Consider the following 27712-nt stretch of genomic DNA (forward strand, 5'->3'; position numbering starts at 1 on the left):
CCCAACAGTATCCAAAGTGATATACCTGTTTTTGAGAGGAATGGTGACAGGGGTGCTCTGCACTGGCTCTTTAATCCCCTTCCCTTTCCTGACTGTCACCCAGTTTCCTGTGTCCTGCACCTCGGGTATAACTACCTCTCTATACATCCTATCTTTCACCCCTTCAGCCTCCTGAATGATCTAGAGTTCATCCAGTTCCAGCTCCAACTTCCTAATGGGGATTGTTAGAAGCCGCAGGTGAATGCACTTCTCACAGTTGTAGTCAGGGACACTGGATATCTCCTTGCCTTCCCACATCCCACAAGTGGAGCATTCAACTATCCTGACTGACATCTCTACTGTCCTAACAGAGCAGGTATAAAGAAGGGAGGTAAAAAAAAAACTTAACTGAGAGCTTTTCTTTTCTTTGCTTTCTCTGAAGCCTCGAAGAGCTGATGCCTCAACATCATCACTATAACTCTGTCCACTCAGATGATGCCTGCTGCAGTGAAGGCCGCTGTGCTTGTCCCTGCCTCCCTTTAATTTGCTCTTGCTAATCAATCCCAAATACGGATTGGCCGCTGGTCAGAGCTCAATTATGCTGCCGCGATCCACCGCTGCCTTTTTCTACTTCAGCAGTGCACCTGAGTGGAATCCCCTCTTCGCAAACTTCTGATGTCCGGACTGCTCGCTGGTCAAAGATGTCATCGGGTTCAATGTAAATGTAATATATAATACTGAACTTCATAAATCTCTAACCTTCTGGAACAGAATCAAAGTTTCTTCACGTCCATCAATTATATTTACATAATCATTGTCCTTCTTAGAGTAGAGCCGAATGACAACATATTTCAATAAGAGATATATTCCTTACTGTAATTTATAGGATACTTTGTGTATTGCTGCCACAACACATTTCATCAAGTGCCCTCAGGAGGTCCCAATAAAGGAGGTCACTGAGTGTATTTTTGTATGCTTGTGGTCATCTGCTTCTGTAACCCATCCACTTCAAGGTCCACACACCATTGAATGCGTGGTTATTAGAACTACAGTGGCCTGCCTGTCAGCTTGAACCAGTCTGGCCATTCTCCTCTGACCCCTCTCATTAACAAGGCACTTTCACCCACATGTCTGCAGCTCTCTGGATGTTTTTGTTTCCTGGACCATTCTTTGTAAACTCTAGAGAATGTAGTGTGTGAAATTCCCAGGAGATCAGCAGTTTCTGAGGTACCTTTATCACCCCATCTTCCCCCGGTCAAGATCACTTATAAGGCCATAAGACCCTAGATCATATTTTTCCCCATTCTGATGTTCAGTCTGAATAACTGAACCTCTTGACCATGTCTGCATGCTTTATGCATTCATTTGCTGCCACGTGTTTGGCTGATTAGATATTTGCATTAGCAAGCAGCTGTAAACGAGTACCTAATAAGGTGGCCACTGAGTGTGTGTCAGTGATATTAAACCTGATTCTAATTCTGAGTTCCATTACATAGATCATTTCTCTAGCTTCCCCTTAAATAATCTCAGGAGAAGGAAGATTCACTCAGGTTCCACAGAGATTTATTTTTGACTGCCTTATGCTCTTAAGTTCTATCCAATCTGATAAACGGCAGAGCCTTCACTGCACATTGCTTGCAAACTTCCTCACCAACCCAAAGGTCTCTATCCAGTGCCTGGTATGTTGGCCTTCATTAATCTGGTGATTGAATTCAAAATGTTACGCACCTGTGAAAGCAAAGGGCAGCTGATACTCTGGGTCAGCTTGATCTGAGTCCCAACAGAGGACTGCGAGGAGCACTGTATATGTAGGGCCCTAAGCGTTGTCGGTGGTCCCTCCCATCCGTCCAATAAGCTCTTTGACACTCTACCATCAGGTGGGAGATACCATAGCAATGGCAAGAACTGCTAGGATGGGAAACAGCTTCTACCCCAGGCCGTGACACTACTGAACCTTCTGCCAGCACTCAGGTCTCATCACGTATGTGGAGCCAGTAGTGTCATACTGTTTACTTGTTAACCTGTGATATAAATGCGTCTTATTATTTGTTCATTAATTTGTGGTAATATTACTTAATGCATGATGTGTGCGAGTTTATATGGAATGTTGTTTCATTTAGCTGTATACACATGTACATATGAACAACTATAAACTTGAGCTACAGATGTCTATTGTCCATTTCCCTCCACAGATGTTGCCTGACCTGCCGAGGTCTTCCAGCATATCATAAATACAAAAGATTCTGCAAATACTGATAATACAGACCTGCTGAGCTCCTTTAGCATTTTGTGTGTGTTATGCTGGAGTTTATTTTTGCCCCTTAACTACAAGCTTTGGGTGTTGGGTGGGGATACATCTCTACCAAAGGAGGTGTAAGGTGCTGCTTCCCTCCACTAGCCTTAAGGTCACCCTTGGGCAAGGTGTTGCACCTGTTAAGCCCCCGATCAGGGTCACATGAAGCCATGGGACCAGGTGGTGGATGGTTGTATGAGCAGGTGGTGCAGATCACAAGTCCTGGTTCTGCAACCACTGATGCCAGGCAGACAATCTCTGAAGAGTATTGATAATGGCTGGGGTCACCCATCTTGTAAAGGCACTGCCCAGAAAAAGGCAATGGCAAACCGCCTCTGTGGATAAATTTGCCTAGAACAATAATAATCATGGAAAGACCCCGTTCATCTATGCTATATGGCACGGCACATAAAAAACTAATGAACTACAAGCTGATTCCAGCATTATAAATCCCGATATTGAACAGTAAGTTATGCAAAGTGACAACAGGGCAGCGGAAAGGAAATGTTGCTGCTCCATAAAATCCTGGTTGGACTACACTTGCAAAGTTGTTGCCTTAATATAGGAAGGATATGGAAGCATTAGAGTGGATGCAGAGGAGATTTACCAGGATACTGTCTGGGTTATTTTATTTACTTATTTAGTGATGCAGTGTGACACTGGGGCTTCCGGCCCTTTGAGCCATGCCATCCCAGCAGACCCCTGCAACCATGATTGACCCTAACCTAATCACAGGATAATTTTGCAAAGAGCAATTAACCTGCCCAGTACATCTTTAGATTGTGGGAGGAAGCCAGAAAACCCATACGTTATTCCATGTGGAAGGTGGACAGAGATTCTTTACAGATGTGCCAGAATTGAACTCTGAACTCCAGCACCCCAAGCTGTAGTAGTGTTGATCTAACTACTACGCTACCGTGGGCAGGTCTTATGAGATTAGGGAGTGTGTCTGATGGGGATAGGTAGAGTGAGCTAGAGTATTTCTCTTTGGAATGAAAGATGATTAAAGGTGGCTTAATCGAGGTGTACAATATAAGAGATATAAGAGTGGATAGCCAGAGACCTTTTCCCAGAGCAGAAATGCCTGTTACAGGGGGTTATAATTTTGAGGTGATTGGAGTAAAGCATAGGGGGTGATGTCAGAGGTAGGTTTATTAACACAGTGTGGTGGGTGAGTGGAGCATCCTGCCAGGGGTGGTGGTTGAGGCCGATGTTATCGGAGCAATTAAGAAGCGCTTACGTAGGCAAATACATGACAGGGAAATGGATGGTTATGTGTGAAGGAAGGGTTAGGTTGATCTTAAAATAGGTTAAAAGGTCAACACAACATTGTGGGCTGAAGGGCCTGTACAATGCTGTAATGTTCTATGTTCTGGGATCTTAAGGTTGGTCAACATACACAGTGTCTCAGAGGAGAGGGAAGAGAAGTTTATAGAAGAGGGTCTAACCTGAGCAAAAGAAAGAAGATCGCCAATTAGCAATGGAAGATTTCACTTACAGACACGTATGCAGTCAGGCAGATCACAAGGGAGGCAGTAATGGCATAGGGAATGGAAGTGTTCGGATTCTTTGCTTCCTCTCCTGTTGTGGCGATGATATCAAACCCAATGAAAGCGTAGAAGCAGGTAGCCGCACCTTGGAGAACCTGTATCAGCAGATTGCAAATTTAATATTACAGGGAGTAGAAGTTTCTACAACTGTACCGTGGAGAGCATTCTAACTGTTTGCATCACTGCCTGGTGTGGAGGGGCCACTGCACAGGTTTGGAAACAGCTACATAAAGTTATAAACTCAGCCAGCTCCATCATGGACACTAGCCTCCCCAGCATCCAGGACATCTTTAAAAGGAGATGACTCAAAAAGGTGGCCTCCATCATTAAGGACCTCTGTCACCCAGAACATGCCCTCTTCTCTTTGTTGCTATCAAGGACAAGGTACAGGAGCCGGAAGGTACACACTCAGTGTTCCGGGAACAGCTTTTTCCCCTCCACCATCAGATTTCTGAATGGACAATAAATTTATGAACGATAACTCAGTATTTTTTTCTTTTATTTTCTCTCTTTTTGCACTACTAATTTAATTTATTTTTTTATAAAACAACAAATTTCACAACATACTGTATGCATGTGATATTAAATCTGATTCTGATTTTGAAGTTCTGTTGCTGCTATCTGTTTGAGTACATGTTCAGGTCAAGGGGAAGAGCCCAGGTTATCATGAGCTGAATTAAGACTCCCTCATTGTTACCTCTAAGAGTTGGAAGTAATACCGCAGCTATGTAAAACTTTTTTTCAGAAGTCACTGGTCACACAATTATATGAAGGATGTGGAGACTGCAAGAAAGGTGTAGAAGAGGTTCACCAGGATGCTGCCTGGATTAGAAAGCATGAGCTATAAGGACAGTTTGGGCAAACTTGGGTTCTTTTCTCTGGCTCAGTAGAGGGGAGATCTGATAGAGATTTGTCAAATTATGAGAGGCATAGATAGAGTGGACGGTCAGGATCCCTTCCCCAGTGTAAAATGTTCCCCTGTTGTGTATTTAATATTTCAGTAGCAGGTGTAAGCATTTTTGTATGTTTAAATAATTCATTATGAGTTATATGTCAAAATAAGTGGATTGCATACTTGATATGCCACCACATCGTATGTACATGTGCATCGCTTAAAGTGAAAAATGAAGTTATGCTTGCATTTCGGGCTCCCTCTCAATTAGTTTTATGTTTTGGAGTTACAAATCATAACAATGATGTTGAGGTACTTTTAAAACAAGCCCGAAACAACTGTTGGCGAGGTATTTTTAAAACAAACCTGTTGTCGTGCAGCAAGACATTTGGCTTTTTAAAAAGCACAGGGAGTTACTGTCAAGTTTTAAAATGTGCAGCACATGTTCTTCAGAAGGGAAGACACAAATTTTTTTAAAAGACAGAAAATGGAAGAATTCATGGGTTCATAAAGACTGAGTACTGGGTGATAATAATCATTAAAAAGGAACAAAAATGGCTGTTTTTGATAAATGGATTTTGTATAATGAATAGATAGAGTAGTATTTTAAAGCAAATTGAACAGCCAATTTGAAACAAGTACCAGTTTTACTGAGTGCGTTGCATGTAAAAACATAGTTTGCTTAGGAGTTTGACTACTTCAATCAAACCAGCCGAAATGAGCTTTGCTGATATTGTGAATGTAATGCAGGAGTGTTTAGAACTGAAACCACTGTTTATTGCAGAAATTTTCAGTTTCATAGCAGAATCAAAAGGAAGGGGTGTCCATTTCAGTGTATGTGGCTTAATTGAAGGGATTGTCAGAGCAATCTTGATTTTGATTCTGATTCTGATCCACTGTCAGGTCAATGATGGGCTTAATGATACGCTGCCAGATTGTTTAGTTTGTGGAATGTTACAAGACAGCATCCAAAAATAGCTCCTAACTGAAGCACAACTTACATTTAAAAGAGTAATTGAAATAGTTGTATCTATGGAAACAGCAGAGACGAAATTGAGTTACAGTTAGGAATGAACAGAATTACAACATCCAAACAGAAACTTGCTAGCTGAGCAAATTGTGTTACTGTTGTGGCAGAGGCTCATATTCACCAGACCAATGCAGGTTTAAAGGTTTAACTTGCAGAAAATGTAAACACAGTAGGACACATACAAAGAGCATATTGGACAGACAAAAATAACTGGACGACACAGAGAAGAAAGGAAAATAGAAAGTCAAGTTACAGTTTCAAAAACAGCAATAAACTACATGCTATTAATGAAAAATCTGGTAATGATGAGAGTGATGCAGGACTGGGTAGTCTTGAGATTTGCAATGTCAAAACTCACAATAAGCAATCAATCCGGCTTAAGTAAATGGCAAATTAATTAAAATGGAATTGGGCACTGGCTCGGCTGTTTCAGTCATTCCACAAACAGATTTTGAATGGTATTTCAAAGATACTAAACTGAAGCCTGCAGATATCCAATTAAGAACTTATACTGGAGAGAAGGTAACTCCTGCAGAACAGCAAAATCCAACAAGCCACATCTGGCTTGTACATGGTAAAGACAGAATGACCAGCACAACTACAACTCAACCGGAGGTCTAGTTACCATTTGCATGCCATATCTCCTGACAAAAAGAGTCAACTGAAAGCGAATACAGAAAGGTACTGGATGCTGCCACAACTGTCTCTATGCTGCACACCGTGAACCATTGCCCAAAGAGGGCAAACAGATGTTGTTGCTAACCTCTGTGCCACTGGTTGGGAAGCATAATGGACTAAGGGAGGACCATGTTGCCCAGAGGAAGCATGAAAGTGATGAAAACACTGACTTCTCTATTTTCATAGGAAACGTAGCTGAGAAAGCCTCTCATACGTTAATCGGGCAGTTTCTTGAGAAATGTGGTTTGGTTTTAAGGAGATTCAGGAAAGTACATGCACTCACCTTTTGTGAGTACCAAGAACCAGAACCTGCTGTGTGTGCGTTAAGGTTACTGTATGAATTTCAAGTGGGAGACAAACAGCTACTGGTAAAAGTAGATGAAAAGACAATGCCCTTCTGGATGAATAGAAGGCCAAAAAGAAAGGAGTAAATGGAGATATGAAAACAATAGACAATAGACAATAGGTACAGAAGTAGACCATTTGGCCCTTCGAGCCTGCACCACCATTTTGAGATCATGGCTGATCAACTACTATCAATACCCGGTTCCTGCCTTGTCCCCATATCCCTTGATTCCCCTATCCATAAGATACCTATCTAGCTCCTTCTTGAAAGCATCCAGAGAATTGGCCTCCACTACCTTCCGAGGCAGAGCATTCCAGACCCCCACAACTCTCTGGGAGAAGAAGTTTTTCCTTAACTCTGTCCTAAATGACCTACCCCTTATTCTCAAACCATACCCTCTGGTACTGGACTCTCCCAGCATCTGGAACATATTTCCTGCCTCTATCTTGTCCAATCCCTTAATAATCTTATATGTTTCAATCAGATCCCCTCTCAATCTCCTTAATTCCAGCGTGTACAAGCCCAGTCTCTCTAACCTCTCTGCGTAAGACAGTCCAGACATCCCAGGAATTAACCTCGTGAATCTACGCTGCACTTCCTCTACAGCCAGGATGTCCTTCCTTAACCCTGGAGACCAAAACTGTACACAATACTCCAGGTGTGGTCTCACCAGGGCTCTGTACAAATGCAAGAGGATTTCCTTGCTCTTGTACTCAATTCCCTTTGTAATAAAGGCCAACATTCCATTAGCCTTCTTCACTGCCTGCTGCACTTGCTCATTCACCTTCAGTGACTGATGAACAAGGACTCCTAGATCTCTTTGTATTTCTCCCTTACCTAACTCTACACCGTTCAGATAATAATCTGCCTTCCTGTTCTTACTCCCAAAGTGGATAACCTCACACTTATTCACATTAAACGTCATCTGCCAAGTATCTGCCCACTCACCCAGCCTATCCAAATCACCCTGAATTCTCCTAACATCCTCATCACATGTCACAGTGCCACCCAGCTTAGTATCATCAGCAAATTTGCTGATGTTATTCTCAATGCCTTCATCTAAATTGTTGATGTAAATTGTAAACAAAAGATTCATCTGATGATGTTGTGGATAAAGAACCCAAGGGGACAGATCAGGTCATAAAGTGAGCAATAGAAGGATTAATAAAAGAATACTCCAGTGACCTAAATGGATTTTCCCAAGATCAAGATGCACAAACTAGAAGAAAGAGCAAGGAGAAGAAAGGTGTCTAGAGAAATCAGAATCACTTCCTACAGTCTCAGAGTAAACTCCATGGAGGAGGCCCCAGAGCCTCAGATAGTTTTCACAGCCACAGGTTTCAGCTGCCAAGCAAAGTGACCTCCCTTGTCAGGAAAGATATTGTCCCACAACAGTAAGAAATCCTCCACAGTCAATGAAATTTTTAACCCTGAATGGGACAATTTAAAAACTTACTATGCTGGGGATGTCTATGGAAGAGTTGCATTATATAGTATACTCTGTATATAGTTGAGATGTATTCCATATTGGAGTTTATAGCTGAGCAGGGAGGAGTGTTGTGCATTTAATATTTCAGTTCCTTTTTGGTAATATTGTTAATACATTCTTTGATTAAGTATTCATGTAAATAATTCATTATGGGTTATATGTAAAAATAAGTGAATTGCATACATCATATTACCTCATGATATGTATAAACGCCTTGCTTAAAGTAAAAAACTAACTTATACTCGCATTTCAGACTCCTGTCTTTTCCTTTTAATTAGTTAAATGTTTTGCAGTTACAAAACATAAGAACAACCTTCTCATAAATCTGGGATTTCCTCTCTTGGATTTCCTGCAATACTGTGAGGTCCATTCCACTCCTGGCAACAAGGAAGCCATTTGGTCAGAAGATAATCTGGGAGTTATTGGGATTTCCCAAATCTTGTCAGTAATATAACACTCAGTGCAAGGTGCTGAATGATAAAGAAGAGATGAAGTTCTCTGCAATCCATTCAAGTTAATGAGTTGTGTTAAGCAAGTGCATTTATTAAACACCGCCAGACTACAGTGGCGTGCAGTTTATAGACTACAGACTACATCTGTCTGGCAGGAAGCAAACAGTAAGAATACAGGGATTCTTTTCTGATTGGCTGCCAGTGATGAGTGGTTTTTCACAGGGTGTGATGTTCAAATGGTTTCTTTTCATATTATATGTCAATGATTTGGATGATGGAATTGATGGCTTTGGGGCCAAGTTTGTGCATGATACAAAGATAGGTGGAGGGACAGGTAGTTTTGAGGAAGTAGGAAATCTGCTGAAGGACTTACATAGATTATTCAATAGGGCAAAGAAGTGGCAGATGGAATACAGTGTTAACAAGTGTATGGTCATGCATTTTCACAGAAGAAATAAATACGGATGCAGAAATTAAAGGTGTTATTTCCTCTATGAATTCTGGGAAAGCACCAGGTCCAGATGGGTATACAGTGGAATTTTTAAAGTTTTTTTCCTCTACTCTTTCTCCTTGGTTATGCAGGGTTTTTGAAGAAGCAATTAGACTAGGTAAACTACCACAATCTTTTTATAGAGCTTCCATTTCTTTAATATTGAAAAAAGATAAAGACCCGACTGACTATGCATCCTATAGACTAACATCCCTATTGAATGTAGATTCCAAGATCTTTTCCAAGTTACTGGCGACCAGGCTGGAGAAGGTATTACCTCGAATTATCTCAGAGGATCAAACTGGTTTTATTAAATATCGCTAATCTTTTTTCAATATTAGGAGATTATTGAATATTGTTTATACTCCTTCACGCAGCACCACAGAATGTGTCATTTCATTAGATGCGGAGAAAGCATTTGATAGAGTTGAATGGCCAATTTATTTACTGTGCTTGAGTAGTTTAATTTTAGTCCGACATTTATATCCTGGATTAAATTGATATATCATACTCCAGTAGCCTTGGTTTTTACTAACAATCAAAGATCTCCCTTTTTTCATTTATTTCGGGGTGCCAGGCAAGGCTGTCCTCTTAGTCCATTATTATTTGATATTGCTCTGGAACCTTTGGCAATTGCTATTAGAGAATCACCTAACAATTTTGGCATTACTCACGGGATGGATATACATAAGTTATCATTATACGCTGAGGACTTGTTATTATACATTTCTGATCCTGAGAAATCCATTCCTGCAGTTATATCATTATTGGCTCAGTTTAGTAATTTTTCTGGGTATAAATTGAATCTTAATAAGAGTGAATTGTTCCCCTTAAATAGACAGGTTCCAATTTATGGAAATTTACCTTTTAAATTAGTTAATGACTTTTTTATATACTTAGGGATTAAAATTACAAAAAATCATAAGGAGTTATTCAAGGTTAATTTTTTACCCTTAATTGATCAGATTAAATGTTTGTTTACTAAATGGTCACCATTGTCTTTATCTCTGATAGGTCGGATTAATGCTATTAAGATGATTATTTTACCCAAGTTCTCATATATATTTCAAATGGTACCAATTTTTATTCCGAAATCCTTTTTTGACAACGTTGATTCAAAAATTTCCTCATATATATGGCAGAATAAAAATCCTAGATATTAGATATAAATAAAAGATATTTACAGAAGTCAAAGAAGGAAGGTGGGTTGGCATTGCCTAATTTTAGATTTTATTATTGGGCAATTGATATTCGATATTTGAAATGTTGGTTAAGGGATTGGGATTTATCTCCTAGCCCTCATTGGGTAAATCTGGAAACTAAATCTGTACAAGGATTTTCATTGGGTTCTATTTTAGGGACTTCTCTTCCCTTTGCTCTTTCTAAATTGCATAAACGAATTGACAGTCTGATAGTTAAACACACTTTACGTATATGGTTTCAATTTTGGAAATTTTTTGGGTTGAATCAATTTGTTTTAACAATTCCTATTGTATCCAATTTCTTTTTTCATCCCTCTATTATGGACCAAGCTTATTCAGCTTGGAAGACTAAAGGTATACTACAATTTTCTGATTTATTTTTGGATAATTGTTTTATGTATTTTGAACAATTATCTAATAAATATAATTTGCCTAGATCTCATTTTTTTAAATATTTACAGATTAGGAATTTTTTAAACACTGTACTTCCTATCTTTCTAAATCTTGATTCTTCGGGTATTTTGGAGAAATTGTTAGAACTAAATCCTTTTCAGAAAGGTGTAATATCAAATGTTTACAACATAATTATGAAAATACATTCAGAGGCCTTTTATAAGATTAAAAATGATTGGGAAAGAGAACTTAACTTTACTATCCCTATTGAGGATTGGTGTAAAATTCTTCAATTAGTTAATTTATCCTCTATATGTGCTAAACATTCATTGATACAGTTTAAAGTTGCGCACAGGGCTCACATGTCGAAGGATAAATTGGCTTGTTTTTATTCCCATATAAATCCTATATGTGACAGATGTCATTCTGAGATAGCTTCTTTAACTCATATGTTTTGGTCATGTCCACGTTTGAAAAAATATTGGAAAGACATTTTCGATATTATTTCCACAGTATTGAACATTGATTTACAACCTCATCCTATTACTGCAATCTTTGGTTTACCAATGATGGAGTCAATTCTTTTATCTTCTTCTGCTTGTCGGATGATTGCATTTCTTACATTAATGACTAGAAGATCTATTTTGTTGAATTGGAAAGAAATTAATCCCCCTACCATATTTCATTGGTTTTCTCCAACTATGTTATGTCTAAATTTGGGAAAAATTAGAAGTGTCATATACGACCCTTCTATTAAATTTGAAAAGACTTGGAGGCCATTTATTCAATATTTTCACATGTAATTTGACCCTGTTCCAATCCTATTTGTTTTTCCAGTTTTGATTATATATATGTTGAGAGGATCGGAGTTGGAGACACTGATGATTCTTTGTCTTTTTATAGATACTATAAACAGCCAATTTTTTTCCTTTTTTCCTTTTTTTTCTTTATTAGTTAGTAGTTAGTTTGTTAGATTAGTTTTTCTTAGTGTAATAATTTTTTTTCTCTTTTTCTCTTTTCTGTTTTTTTCAACATGATATATCTAGTATTTTTTTGTTTTGTTTATATGATATTTGTATCATTCATGATTTGGGAAGACTTAAATATATTGTACTTATTGCTTGTGTATCCTTTTATGTTCATTTTAATTTTGTAAATTTGTAATCCCAATAACTATGTATTAATCTTATCATGTTGATATTAATAAAAAGATTGAAAAAGAAAAGAATAAATGTGTAGAATATTTTCTAAACAAGGAGAAAATTCAGAAATAGGAGGTGGCAGGGGACTTGGGAGTCCTTGAGCAGGATTCCCTAAAGGTTAACTTGCTGAGTGAGTCAGTGGTAAGGAAAGCAGCTGTGCAATGTTAACATTCATTCTGAGAGGATTACAATGTAGAAGCAAGGATGTGTTGCTGGAGCTTTATAAGGCATTGATTGGTCAGACCACACTTGAAGAATTGTGAGCAGTTTAGTCTCCTAGCTTAGAAAGGACATGCTGGCAGTGGAGAGGGTCCAGAGGAGGTTCAAGAGAAATTTTCCAGGATTGAAAGGGTTGACATATGCAGAACATCTGATGGCTCTGGGCTCAAGTTCAGAAGAATGAGGGGGGAATCTCATTGAAACTTATCGAATATTGAAAACCCTAGGCAGAGTGGATGTGGAGAGGATGTTTCCTATAGTGGTGGAGTCCAGAATCAGCAGGCAGAGCTTCAGGTACAAAGACATCTTGTTACAACAGATACAAAAAGAATTTCTTCAGCCAGATTGTGGCGAGTCTGTGGAATTCATTGGCACAGATGGCCGTATATGCCAAGTCATGAGTATATTTAAAGCGGATGTTGATGGGTTCTTGATTAGTCCGGGCATCAAAGGTTACAGGCAGAAGCCAAGAGAATGGGAAAAGCCACAATGGCCGTGCCTCTGGCACTGAACTGGGCCTGTGGCTCAGAAGGGTAGGAAACTGAAGAGGATGGCAGCAGTAATAGGGGCTTCTTATAGTTAGGAGGACAGATAGGCAATTCTGTGAATGGAAAAAACACACTCATCCGGTAGTTTGCCATCCAGGTGCCAGGGACCACAATGTTTCTGAACACATCCACAATATCTTGAAAAGGGAGGGTGACCAGACAGAAATTGCTGTACATATTGGTGCCAATGATATAGGTAGGAAAAGGGAGGAGGTCCTGAAGACAGAACACAAGGAGTTAGGAAAGAAGTTGAGAAGCAGGACTTCAAGGGTAGAAATCTTGGGATTGCTGCCTGTGCCATGCGACAGTGAGGATAGGAATAGAGTGAGGTGGCAGATAAGTGCATGGCTGAAGAATTGGAGTGGGGGAAGGAATACAGATTTCTGGATCATTGGGACCTCTTCTGGGGCAGGTGTGACCTGAACAAGAAGGAAGGGTTGCATGTGAATCCAAGTGGGACCAATATCCTTGTGGGTACATTTGCTAGAGCTGTTGGGGGTGGTTTAAACTAATATGGCAGAAGCATGGAAACCAGTATGACGGAACTGAGGATGAGCTAGCTAGTTTTCAAGTAGATAATGGATGGAATATGAATGTAAGGAAGGACAAGTCAATGATTGGGTACAAATGCAGACAGAGCAAAGAGTTAACTTGTACCACAGAGGCAAAATTCAAAAGAGCACAGAATGCAGGACTGGAGGTGCCATATTTAAATGCACATCGTATTCAGAATAAAGTGGCTGAACTCGTGGTGCTATTTGAACATAGTCAGTATGACATTGTGGACAACACAGTCATAGATGTGAGCTTAAGATCAAAGGATATAAGTTGTATTAAAAGGATGGGCAGGAGGGCATAGGCAGTGGTGTGGCTGTTGGCAAGAGATGGAATTATATCTTTAGAGACACAGAAGAATGCCACATCTTTGTGGGTGCCGTTAAGAAACTGCAGGGGTAAAAATCAGTTAAGGGAGTCATATGTAGCCCTCAAAATAGTAGCCAAGATGTAGGGTTGAGATTGCAAAAGGAAGTGGAAAAGGCAAGTAATATGGGTAATGTCACAATTGTAATGGGGGCCTTCAATATGCAAAGAGATTGGGAAAATCAGGTTGGTGTCAGATTGCAAGAGAGGGGGTTTGTTGAATGCCTACGAGATGGCTTGAAGAGCAGCTTGTGCTTGAGCCTACATGGGAAAGGCCAGCTTAGATTGTGTGTTATGTAATAATGCAGATTTTATTAGGGAGTTTCCGGTAAAGGAGCCCTTAGGAGTAACTGATCATAATATGATAGAATTCATAGGCAGTTTGAGAGGGAGAAGCATGAGTCAGATGTATCAGTATCGCAATGAAATAAAGGGAATTACAAAGGCACGAGAAAGGAGCTTGCCCAGGTGGAGATGACAGCAGAGCAGAGGTGGCTGAAGTTTCTGAGAATACTTCACAAGATGCAGGATAGATATGTTCCACAGAGAAAAAAGTTCTCAAATGGCAGGGTTAGGCAATCGTGGCTGACGAGGGAAGTTATGGACTGCATAGAAGCTAAGGAAAGGGCATTTAATGTAGCAAAAGTGAGTGGGAATTTGGATGATTCGGAAGTTTTTAAACTCCAACAAAAGGCAACTAAAAAAGCCATAAGAAGGTAAAAGATGGAATATGAGGGCAAACTACTCAATAACATAAAGCAGGGTACTAAAAGTTTCTTTTTCAGTTATATAAAGAGTAAAAGGGAGATGAGAATTGATATTGGACCACTGGAAAATGATGCTGGTATTATAGTAATAGGGGACAAAGAAATGGCAGATGAACAATGGATACTTTGCATCCATCTTCACTGTGGAAGAAACTAGCAGTGTGCCAGAGGTCTGTGAGTGTCAGGGAGCAGGAGTGAGTGCCATTGCTATTATGAAGGAAAAAGTGCCAAGCAAATTCAAATGTCTTAAGGTGGATAAGTCACCTGGGCCAGATGGACTACACCCCGGAGTGCTGAGGGATGATGCTGAAGAGATAACAGATGCATTGGTCACGTTCTGTCAAGAATCACTTGATTCTGGCATGGTCCTGGAGGACTGAAAGATTGCAAATGTCACTCCACTGTTTAAAAGGGAGGAAGGCAAAAGAATAGAAACTATAGGCCAGTTAGCTTAACCTCAGCAGGACAGAAACTTTGGAGTCGATTATTAAGGACGAGGTTTCAGGATACTAGGAGACTAATGACAAAGTAAGCCAAAGTCAGCATTGTTTCTGTGAAGGGAAGTCTTGCCTGACAAATCTGTTGCAGTTCTTCAAGGAAGTAACAAGCAGGGAGGACAAAGGAGAGGCAGTGGATGTCATTTACTAGGATTTTCAGAAGGCTTTTGATAAGGTGCCTCACATGAGGCTGCTTAACAAGATAAAATCCTATGTTGTTACAGGAAAGATACCGACATGGATAGAGGAATGGCTGACAGCCAGGAGGCAGCGAGTAGGAATAAGAAGGGCCTTTTCTGGTTGGCTGCCAGTGACTAGTGGTGTTCCTCAGGGGTCAGTATTGGGACCGCTACTTTTCACATTGTTTGTCAGTGATTTGGATAATGGAATTGATGGCTTTGTGGTAAAGTTTGCAGATGTTGTGAAGATAGGTGGAGGGGTAGGTAGTGCTGAGGAAGCAATGTGATTGCAGAAAGGCTTACATATATTGGAAAAATGGGCAAAAACGTGGAATATAGTGTTAGAAAATGTATGATAATACATTTTGGTAAAGGGAACAATAGTGCAGAATATTATCTGAATGGAGAGAAAATTCAAACATCAGAGGTGCGGAGGGACTTAGGCGTCCTTGTGCAAGGCTCTCAGAAGGTTAATTTACAGGTTGAGTCTGTGGTAAAGAAGGCAAATGCAATGTTGACATTCATTTCGAAGGGAATAGAATATAAAAAGGAGAGAATATTGAGGGTTTATAAGACACTTGTCAGGCCACACTTGGAGTATTGTCAACATCCTGGGAAAGGATGTGTTGTCATTGGAGAGAGTCCGGAGGAGGTTCACTAGGATGATTCCAGGAATGAATGGGTTAACATACAAGCAGCTTTGGGCCTGTACTCATTGGAATGCAGGGGATCTCACTGAAACCTACCGAATGTTGAAAGGACTAGATAGGGTGGATGTTAAGAAGATGTTTCCTATGGTTGGGGTGTCCAGAACTTGAGGGGACAGCCTCAAAATTGAGGTGTGACCCGTTAGAACAGAGGTAAGGAGTAATTTTTCTAGCCAGAGTGTAGTGGATCTGTGGAATGCTCTGCCACAGACTGCAGTGGCGGTAAAGACTGTGGGTATTTTTAAAATGAAAATTGATTGCTTTCTGATTGGTCAGAGCATCAAAGGATATGGTGGGAAGGCAGGAATATGGGGTTGTGTGGGATCTGGAATCAGTCGTGATGAAATCCCAGAGCAGACTCAATGGGCTGAATGGCCTAATTCTGTTCCTATGTCTAATGGTCCAGTGGAGTGATTGAACAAAGCTGGTACTGATGATGAACCAGAAAACAATTTCAGAAAAATCCCCACACTGATACAAATTAGTTGACGCAGTAGGAAATGCAGAAGTCAAATAATTTCTTCTCTCTCGTATTCTGTTTAGTTAGCTGAAGAAATTTAACATCCATTCAAATACGCATCCTACCTGCCAATAATAGCAATAATCAGAATAATATTAACCCTTCACTGCATCAGCAGCTGGAGTATCTTTGAAAGACTCTCTTAGAGTGAGTGCAGGCCCCAGCAACCATGCGCTGAGGCTCGGTCCATGGCAAAACATCTCAAACCTCTCCGCAGAGCTGGAGGCTGAGGGTAGATCTAATAGAGGTTTATAAGATTATGGGAGGAATAGATAGAGTAGATAGACGGTATCTTCAAAATCAGAATCAGAATCAGGTTTATTATCACCGGCATGTGACGCGAAATTGGTTAACTTAGCAGCAGAAGTTCAATGCAATACAATATATAGAAAAAAAATAAAATAATAGTAATAATAATAAATAAGTACACCTTATTCAGTATACTTTATACAGTATACGTATATTGAATAGATTAAAAATCGTGCAAAAAACAGAAATACTATACATTTTTCAAAAAGTGAGATAGTGTCCAAGGAATCGGATAGCAGAGGGGTAGAAGTTGTTCCTGAATTGCTGAGTGTGTGCCTTCAGGCTTCTGTACCTCCTACCTGATGGTAACAGTGAGAAAAGCACATGCCCTGAGTGCTGGAGGTCCTTAATAATGGACACTGCCTCTCTGAAACACTGCTCCTTGAAAATGTCCTGGGCACTTTGTAGGCTAATACCCAAGATGGAGCTGACTAAATTTACAACCCTCTACAGCTTCTTTTGGTCCTGTGCAGTAGTTCCTCCACACCCCCCCCCCCCCCACCATACCAGACAGTGATGCAGCCTGTTGGAATGCTCTCCACAGTATATCTATAGACGTTTTTGAGTGTATTTGTTGGCATACCAAATCTCTTCAAACTCCTAATAAGGTATAGCCACCATCTTGCTTTCTATATAACTGCATCAATATTTTTCCTAGTGTTGAAATGTCTGATACCAGAGGGCATGCATTTAAGGTCTGAGGAGATGTGAGGGGCAAGTTTTTTTACACAGAGAGTGCTGGGTGTCTGGGATGTACTGCCTAGGGTGGTGATGGATACATTGGGGCTTTTAGACAGGCACATGAATATGAGGAAAATGCATCCTTCTGGTATTGACAGGTACAAGCAAAGTTTTAAGTCAAAAGAGTGTGTGCATTCTGGGCCATTATTTTAGTTATTTTCATTATTTGTTTATTTTTATTATTCGGCAACCACTGTTACTTCAACAGTACATGCTTTCTGGCTGTGTATGTACTGTCTGAAGGGATGAATCACACAGTGCCCTCTTCATCACATTCCAATGCAATCTGCCAGTACAAATGTTTTAAGGTTGTTACTTACCCCAGACCACCCAAAGGGGAGAAACCTTCCTTCATTCCAATTGGCGCTGTTGACGAAGAACAGCCCTGCAAACATGATGAAGACCCAAGCTGCAAGATTGATGATGTTCAAGACATTGTTGAAGCCCACCGAGTTCTTCACCCCCAGGGAAATGATGGCCGTGACAATGACAGCGATAATCATTGCGAGGATATCGGGATAGGACTCCTCTCCTTTCCCTGTACAGACACAGGCAACAGTACAAATCACTTGAGAACAATGAGTGGCTATTAGGATTGGATGTTGCCCACAAGCTTAACCTGTCAGACACCAGATCCACACTAAAATTAGACACCAGGGTCAGAATTTGACACACTGCCAAGCAAACCATCTATTTAACCTTAGTCTACTCACAGAACAACTTACATTGACCAATTAACCTACTGTTGTTACTTCTATTGTGTTTCTGGAATGCCTGCAAGAAAATGAATCTCAGCAGAGTAGATGATGATATATATCAACTTCGATGATCAAATTACTTGGAACTTTGAACAGGTACATCTTTGGAATGTGGAAGGAAACTGGAGCACCAGGAAGAAACTTGGAGAGGTGTGTATAAACTCTTTACAGATGCAGTGGGAATTAAACTTCAAACTCCAGAATGCCCCAAGCTGTAAAAGTATCATGCTAACCACTTTGCTATCGTGGCACCTGTAGCTGCCTCCTGGTAGACTCACAAAATTGCACTAGGATTAAAATTTCATACAGGCTCTCTGCAAGGAAGAAATGGAAAAGCAGGAGGCACTCTTCAGTACCTAAATGGGGGACTACTGGGGAGCATACACAACATCAAGTTGAGAGTTTTGGTGGGCAATAAGGAGATATCAATTGTAATTCAATCTCTGCCACGGACAATCTCAAGCCCAGTTGTGAAAGAAGGAGGGTTGATAATGGGCAAGAATCCCACCCTTTAAAAACCCGGAGCTGCAGAAATGCCAACAGAACTTCCAGAGACCTCATCGTGGGAGAGGAAGGATCTTTACCAAGAAGATGGGTGACAACTGAAGAAAACTTGAAAGACTGGCCCAGGACAGAGGACTCTGGTGAGCTGTTATGCCCCTGTAGAGGCATCCTAACAAAGAAGAAGAATTTGTCATTCTGATACAGAATTAATCCAGGGTCTCTTCTGCGCTTCCTTGGGACTACCTCAAAGATTTAACTCACAATGGCCTTACCAATACTGGTATCATGGATGATGGCCACACCCTCAGTAACACGTCCAAACAAAGGTCCTTGCATTTTTTGTATGTTTGCAAGACCCTGCTAAATATTGAGAACATCAAGTATTGCGGGTCCATCCCACTGGCGGACTGTTCGATGGTGATGGACTTGTTGCGCACCATGTTGCTGGTGGTCTCCGCTACCCAAGAAGGAAGGATCAGAGGTGGTGCACAGTCCAACAAACAATGCAAGTTATTGTTTTGAATGATTTTCTTGTGTTTGCAAGAGCCTGTCCACTTCACTGTTGATCTTGAACTATGAACATCAGCAGCTTTGTTTCCCTTGTTATAACCACGATTGCGCTGTTCCTCCCTGGCAATCAGGAGTTTATGAAGATCTGGGGTCATGGTGTATTACCCACACATACAACAACAGGGTGGTAGAGATAAGGTTCCTTAAAGTTGTCATAGCAGGGTGGGGGAAGAAGGGGGGATAAGCTCCCACTGTCTATTAAACACTCCCAATGCATGCGCCAAATCCAGCTCCTGGGCTTCACGTGTGGTTCAGCTACGAAGCCTAGTGGAACCGTTTCACTGACAGCAGAAGGGGCAAAGGCGGGTTAATGGTGCCTTAAAACCAGTCGCTTTGGGCAGATGGGATTCATCAGCCATGTGTGGGAGCTCACCTGGAAAACTCTGATCTCTTGAGGCTATACCCACTCACGGGGAAGTCTTCGGAAGTAAACCCTGACGAACAATCCCTAAGGTAGTCCCGCGTTGAGTTCAACACTGACAGGTAACACCTGTGCCAAATTGTATCAGTCTCTGCCGTTCCTTTGGATTCATCAGCTATGTGGAGAGGGGGAACCTGCTGTATTGGCAAAAGCTTGCTCTCAATATCGTACTTCCTTAGTTGCATATCACACGGACGGCTAGGACGGAACATCCATGGTCAACCCTGGCCAATGCAGGGTCCTTACTTATTCTACAACAATGCAGGCAGGGCTCACTGGAGAACTGTGGGGATGGCAGTGGTGTTGGTGAAGGACATGTAAGATTCTAGAAGGTTTCAAAGGGAATGACCCATAAAAAACAAATGTGCTTTGTGGAGGAACTCTGAATAGAAGCCATTGCTATTCGACATCAGTTGATCAATCCAGTCAGTGTGGAGTGGCAGGAAGCATAGTGGTTAGTGCAGTGGCAGCAATCCGGGTTCAATTCCCATCGCCATCTGTAAGAAGTGTGGACATTCTTGTGTGACCATGTGGGTTTCCTCCCACATCCCAACGACATGTGGGTTAGGGTTAGTGAGTTGTGGGAATGCTGTCCTAGCACTGGAATCACGCGGACTACCCCCAGCAAATCTCAGAGTGTGTTGGTTACTGATACAAACTATACATTTCACTGTATATGTGACAAATGGAGTTAATCTTTTTTATCTTTATTGAATGGTGGAGCCAGTTCAATGGGCCAGAAGGCCTACTCCCATTCCCAGCATATATTTGTTTTGGTTATTGGCACAAATGATGCATTTCATTCTATGTTTCCATGTACATGTGACAAATAAAGCTAATCTTTCGTTAACTGTACTACCTTGTGATTATTTTGCCAGCATTTACAGGATACAGTTCTTTGTATGGTTCATATTTCGAAGTTCATATGGCAAATAAAGTAACCTTTAATCTTTAGTGTGTACGGTGACCTACCGAGTCCATTTAAGGTGCCCACATCGTCCACTATCCAGTGACTGATGGTGTGGTTGGCCAGTGAGTCAAACATGCTGCTCAGAGCACTGGCGCCGGCTGCCGTCCCAATCAGATACTCCAGGATCAGGTTCCAGCCGATGAAGAAGGCCACAAACTCCCCCACTGTCACGTAACTGTACGTGTAGGCCGAGCCAGTGGTCTTCGGCACCCGGACGCCAAACTCGGCGTAGCACACACCTGCAAGGAGAAGACCCAGGTGTCTGTAAACACAGGATGGCACTGTTAGCTGGAAAAGAAGATGAATTGTCTGAGGCTTTATAAGGAATTGGTTAAACTGCACTTGGAGTATAGCAAGTATTTTGGGAACCTCCAAGAAAAGGTATGCTGGCATTGGTGAGGGTTCAAACAAGGTTCAAGAGAACGATTCCGGGAATGACGGGGTTAATGCATGAGGAGTGTTTGAATGCTTTGGGCCTGTACTTGCTGGAGTTTAGGAGAATGAGGGGGGAATCTCATTGAAACCTATTGAATGTTGAAAGGCCTAAATAGAGTGGACATGGGGAGGGTGTTTTCCATAGTGGGGGAGTCTAGGACCAGAGTGCACAGCCTCAGAATAGAGCGATATCCATTTAGAACGAAGATGAGGAGGAATTTCTTTAGTTAAGGGGTGGTGAATTTGTGAAATTCATTGCCACAGATGGCTGTGGAGGCCAAGTCATTGTGTATACTTACAGTGGAGGTTGATAGGTTCTTGATCAATTGGGGCGTCAAATGTTTTGGGGAGACGAAAGGAGAATGGGGTTGAGAGGGATAATGAATCAGTCATGCTGACCTAATTCTGCTCCTATGTCTAATGGTCTTATAGGGGCAGCCAGAACTGTCAGTCTGAGCAAAAGGGAAGCCTAGGATACGCGGTGGTCATTCATAACTCCAATAAAAAAAGCAAGAGTTGAGAGTCATGGTTTCAGAGAGCACCAAAACAGGCCCTTCAGCCCAGCTTACCCATGCTGACTGTGAGCTAGTCCCACCTGACCACATTTGACCCATAGCACTCAACCTCTCCAATCCATGTCCTGATGAAGGGTTTCAGCCCAAAGTGCTGACTGTTTATTCATTTGCATAGATGCTGCCTGACCTGCTGCATTCCTCCAGAAGTTTGTTTGTGTTGCTCTGGATTTCCAGCTTCTGCAGAATCTCTTGTGTTCACATACCTACTATACACTGCTAATGTGCCTGCTTCAGCCGCAATTTCTGGTAGTTCCTTCCAAATACGCAGCACCCTTTGTCTGAAGAAGCTGACCCTGATGGCCCTGTTCAGTCCTTCACTTTTGATATTAAACCAATGCCCACTTGTATTTAACAGTCCCTCTCCAGGGAAAAAGACTGTACTTTCACCCTGTCTATGTCTCCAATGATCTCTCCATACCTCTAACAGGTCCCCCTCCAGCTTCCACGTTCAAGGCTGTAAATTCCTAGTCCACATAACATCTCCTTGGAACTCTGGCCCTCAAGTCTAAGCAACATTCTGTCAAATCATTTCTGCACTCTTAGAATCAAAAGCAGAATCAGGTCTATTATCGCTGATGTATGTAGAAACATAGAAAATAGGTGCAGGAGTAGGCCATTCGGCCCTTCGAGCCTGCACCGCCATTCAGTATGATCATGGCTGATCATCCAACTCAGAACCCTGTACCTGCTTTCTCTCCATACCCCCCGATCCCTTTAGCCACAAGGGCCTTATCTAACTTCCTCTTAAATATAGCCAATGAACCGGCCTCAACTGTTTCCTGTGGCAGAGAATTCCACAGATTCACCACTCTCTGTGTGAAGAAGTTTTTCCTCATCTCAGTCCTAAAAGGCTTCCCCTTTATCTTTAAACTGTGACCTCTCGTTCTGGACTTCCCCAACATCGGAAACAATCTTCCTGCATCTAGCCTGTCCAATCCCTTTAGAATTTTATACGTTTCAATAAGATCCCCCCTCAATCTTCTAAATTCCAGTGAGTATAAGCCTAGTCGATCCAGTCTTTCTTCATATGAAAGTCCTGCCATCCCAGGAATCAATCTGGTGAACCTTCTCTGTACTCCCTCTATGGCAAGAATGTCTTTCCTCAGATTAGGGGCCCAAAACTGCACACAATACTCTAGGTTCGGTCTCGCCAAGGCCTTGTACAACTGCAGTAGAACCTCCCTGCTCCTGCACGCAAATCCTTTTGCTATGAATGCCAACATACCATTTGCCTTTTTCACCGCCTGCTGTACCTGCATGCCCACCTTCAATGACTGGTATACAATGACACCCAGGTCTCGTTGCATCTCCCCTTTTCCTAATCGGCCACCGTCTTGAAATTTATTATTTTGCAGCAATTTCTAATTTGATAACATATTTTCTATAGTGGGCAATCAAAAATGAACACAACATTCTAAATGAAGCCGCACCAATAATCATCTCTCAGTGGCTACTTCATTAGGTACACCTGTACACCTGCTTGTTAATGCAAATATCTAATCAGCCAATCATGTGGCAGCAACTCAATGCACAGAAGCATGTAGACATGGTCAGTTGTCATTCAGATCAAATATCAGAATGGGGTAAAATGAGATCTAAGTAACTTTGAGTTGGTGTCAGACAATGCTGATGTCCTGGGATTTTCACACATAAGTCTCCAGAGTTAATAGAGAATGGTGGAAAACATCCATGAGCAGCAATTCTGTGGGTGAAAACCTCTTGTTGATGAGAGAGGTCAGACTGGTTCAAGCTCACAGAAAGACGACAGTAACTCAAATAGCCGCACGTTATAACAGTGGTGTGCAGAAGAGCGTCTCTGAAAGCACAACATGTCGAAGCTTGAAGTGGATGGGCTACAGCAGCAGGAGACCATGAACGTGCACTCAGTGGCCACTTTACTAGGTACAGGAGCTAACTAATAAAGTGGCCTTTGTGTGTGCAGAAATGGAAGCAACTTAATAACAAGGGCAAGAGGTGATTAGGAAATTCATTACCAGCTGGCTTGTCATCAGGCATGTAGATAGCACACACTACATTCCCATTACCCATTGGGGTATTCAGGATGTCCTTACCTTTCCGCTCAACAGGACAGGATCTTACTCTCACAGGTCAGGAGGATCATGGCTTCAAGATTTAAGATTGTTTAGTGTCATTTCTAGCAAGACACCTCTCTACCAAAGGAGGTTGAAGGCACTCCTTACCTCCGCTAGCCTGTGGGTCACCCTTGGGCAGATGTAGCACCTGCTTAGCACCACACCCCCATCAGGGTCAGGTGAAGCCAATGGGGCAAGTGGTAGATGGTCATATGAGCAGCTGGTGCATGTCACAAGTTCTGGTTGTGTGACCACTGGGCACAGGCAGACAATCTTTGGAGACTGTGAATGATGGCTGGGGCCACATCATGCAAGGACACTGCCCAGAAGATGGCAATTGCAAACCACTTCTGCAGAAAAATTTGCCAAGAACAATCATGGTCATGGAAAGACCATGATCAGCGACATTATAGGACACGGCACATAACAAATGAAAGTCTGTCATTTCTCGTACGCAAGTGTAAAGGAGAACAAAATAATTGTTAATCTGGTTCCAATGCATTACTTATGAAATTGGCCACCCAGTAATAATTTTATAGTACACTCCCATAAATTGGGATAAATCGGGACCAGTACATTTTGGCCCAATTAAGCAGCTGTCCCAGTTAGCCAAACTTTCATAGAAATATTGAAAAAGGTATTAAAAAAACAAAAACTACCTTTTAATACACACAAAATACTGGAGGAACTCAGGCCATGCAGCATCTATGGAAAAGAGTAAAGAGTTGACGTTTCAGGCCAAGAGCCTTCATGAACCCTGATGAATACGTGAATACTGGCCCAGAGCCATCAAACACTCTTCATATGACAAACCTTTCAATCCTGGCATCGTTTACATAAAACTTCTTTCAACTTTCTCCAGTTTCAGCCACATCATTTTGAAGGTAAGGGTCCCAAAACTGCTCACGATACTTCAAGTGAGGCCTCACCAGTGCTCTATTTAGTCTCAACATTACATCCTAGTTATATTCTAATCCTCTTGAAATCAATGCTAACATCACACTTGGCTTTCTCACCACAGACTCAACCTGCAAATTAACCTCCAGGAAATCTTTCACAAGGACTCCCAAGTCTCTTTGCACCTCAGATTTTTATACCTTCTCTCCATTTAGAAAATAGTCAACCCTTTAATTCCTTCTACCAAAATGCATGACCATACATTTCCCGACACTGTATTCCACCTGCCACTTCTCCTAATCTAAGTCCTTCTGTAGCCTCTCTACTTCCTCAAAACTACCTGTCCCCCACCTATCTTCATATCATCTGCTTTTTTTCAACAAAACCATAAATTCCATCATTCAAATCATTGACATATAACATTAAAAGAATCAGTCCCAACACAGACCCATGTGGAACGCGACTAGTCACCAGCAGCCAACTGGAAAAGGCTACCTTTATTCCCACTCTTTGCCTCTTACCAGTCAGCCACTGTTTTATCCATGCTCAATTATTTCCTGTAATACCATGGGCTCATAGTTTGTTAAGCAACTTCATGTGTGACACCTTGTCAAAGGCCTTCTGAAAATCCAAGAACTCAGCATCAACCAATTCTCTGTTGTCTATCCTGCTTCTTATTTCTTCAAAGAATTCCAACAGATTTGTAAGGCAAGATATTCCCTTAAGAAAACTATGCTGACTGCGGACTACATCACGTGCCTCCAAGTACCCCAAAACCACATCCTTAACAATCCATTCCAACATCTTCCCAGCCACTGTGGTCAGACCAACTTCCCTTTCTGACTCCCTCCCTTCTTGAAGAGTACATAATTTAAATCATCTATTTAAATGAAATACACAATAAATTCGAACACCACCAATAGTACTACAGGACCATAAAATTGTGTATTAGTTCCTAATAGTTACTGATGGAGGAGTTCACCGAGTGTATAATGCCATGTTCTGTTGATTGACAGTGAATGAACAAAATCAGTGCAGACACTAGCATAAATAGTGGACTGCTTTGATACAATTTTCAATGATTGCTTCCTCCAATTCTCCATTTTCATCATAGTATTCAAGATTGTTGTCAATACCTTCAAATTCTTGTAGTTCCTAACTTGTTGAAATCATTTCATTTTCACTCCTGGCCACTTTTGGTATCTCCAATCATGAATGCTTGAAACTGCAGTAAGCAAGACAGTTCTGAATTGTCTTGCCACTTATTTCTCACCAACCATCAGTGACAAAAAATCACTATTTTTTTGAACATTGACACTATTTAAAAACTATTCACTCTAACAATTGTGTAGTGGCTAATGGCCACACAAGTGCATGCATCTGACGCTAGTTAGAAACTGTTCAGCAACAGTCTCCTGCCCCAAGTGGTGGAGTTCCCCAAATAAATGAAGAGAATCCCCAATATTTTCTTGTTCAGGTTTTGCGCGAGTTGTTCCAAGTAAGCGGTACCCTGTTTAACCGATGGCCCAATTAACCGGAATCCATTGTACATTGATTGGAATGACGTACATCAGCATGGGCTTAAAATCTTTACCTAAGAATAAGCAGAAAGTTGATTATTATTGATGGGAAAATTAGACAGAACCTTTTCCCAGCAGGAAAAACAATTGAAAGCATTCTGGGGTATTGTGTAATTCTCAATGAATGAACATCCCTTGGAGAAAGATAAACTTCTCTGAAAGAATGAGTCATACCCTAGTTAAATAGAAAGGCCGTCACCGATTACAGGAAATTGGTGTTGCCAGTGAGTGAATACTGCTGGGATTGGAGAACATAGAGCATGACACAGGAATAGGCCCTTTGGCTCATAACAGTGTGCTGAACTAATTAACCAAAGAAATAGTAATACTAATAATAAATAAACAAAAAATATCCAGAAAAATGAGATGAATAGTACTTGAATATGAGTCCATAGTTTGTGGAACAGTTCAATGCTGAGGTGAATGACGCTGAGTGAATTTATCCCCTCTGGTTGAAGAGTCTGATGATTCAGGGGTAATAACTGTTCCTGATCTTGGTGGTGTGGGTCCTGTCTAACTCTCTCTTAAGAATCTCTAATGTATTTGCCACTCCAGACAACACATTCCAGGCACCCACCACTCTTTGTGTAAAAAAAAAACTCTGTCCCTCACGCCTCCTTGGAAATTATCTCCTTTCACCTTAAATGCATGCCCTCTAGTATTAGACATTTCAACCCTGGGAAAAAGAACCCTGAAGAAAAAGGGGTAAAGTGGCCAGTGAGTGAGTGGGCCAGTGAAGGAGTGGAGCTTTGACTTGAGAGATTCTGGCAGTTTTGGCAGTTGGACTGTGCAATTAAGTCAATCATGATTCGAATAGCTCAGCAGAAAGCAGTTGATTAGACGATCAAGATTTGAATAGCTCAGACTCAGCAGAAAGCAGCTGATTGGGCAATCAAGGTCAGGTGACCAAGCAGTTTGAAAGGCTCAAATAAATAAATAGAGGGTCAGCTTAAGCGGAGCAGCCAGTGAGTGAAGCGGAGCTTTGACTTGAGAGGATTTGATGAGAAGAGGCAGAGGACGAGCTTCCTCCCAGTTAGGCTTTACAATGCCTCCTGAGATGGTGATGTGCCTCTCCTGTGAGATGTGGCAGTCTTGGGGAACTCCCCTCTCCCGCAGAGTCACATCTGCCAGAAGTGCTTGCGGCTGGGTGATCTGGAAGACCATGTGAGGAATCTGGAGCAGCAGCTGGATGACCTTCGACTCATAAGGGAGAATGAGGCAGCCATAGATGAGAGCTACAGGGAGATAGTCACACCTAGGCTGCCGGAAGCAGGTCGTTGGGTGACAGTCAGAGGGGGGAAAGCGAAGGAGAGTAGACAGGTGCAGCAGAGCACCCCTGTAGCCATTCCCCTGAATAATAAGTTTACCGTCCTGGATGCTGTTGGTGAGGACGACCGACCAGGTGTAAGCCACGGTGTCAGGGCTTCTGTCACTGAGTCTGACCCTGTGGTGCAGAAGGATGGGACGGAGAAGAGGAGAGCTGTCGTCATTGGAGACTCTATAGC

General features: G+C 41.6%; 1 protein-coding gene across 6 annotated transcripts in view; it reads right to left on the reverse strand.

The window, feature by feature from the left end:
* Positions 1 to 27712, reverse strand: part of slc7a14a (solute carrier family 7 member 14a) — a 210775-nt gene that overhangs the window by 23794 nt on the left and 159269 nt on the right. For all 6 annotated transcript variants that reach the window (XM_073041784.1, XM_073041786.1, XM_073041788.1 and 3 more), the window contains 3 exons: positions 20630 to 20866; positions 17725 to 17942; positions 3771 to 3917 (listed from right to left, as the gene is read on the reverse strand). In XM_073041784.1, coding sequence (XP_072897885.1) covers positions 3771 to 3917; positions 17725 to 17942; positions 20630 to 20866 — 602 coding nt within the window. The remainder of the gene's footprint in view (positions 1 to 3770; positions 3918 to 17724; positions 17943 to 20629; positions 20867 to 27712) is intronic.

Source organism: Hemitrygon akajei, chromosome 3, assembly GCF_048418815.1.
Source record: "Hemitrygon akajei chromosome 3, sHemAka1.3, whole genome shotgun sequence".
NCBI lineage: Eukaryota > Metazoa > Chordata > Chondrichthyes > Myliobatiformes > Dasyatidae > Hemitrygon > Hemitrygon akajei.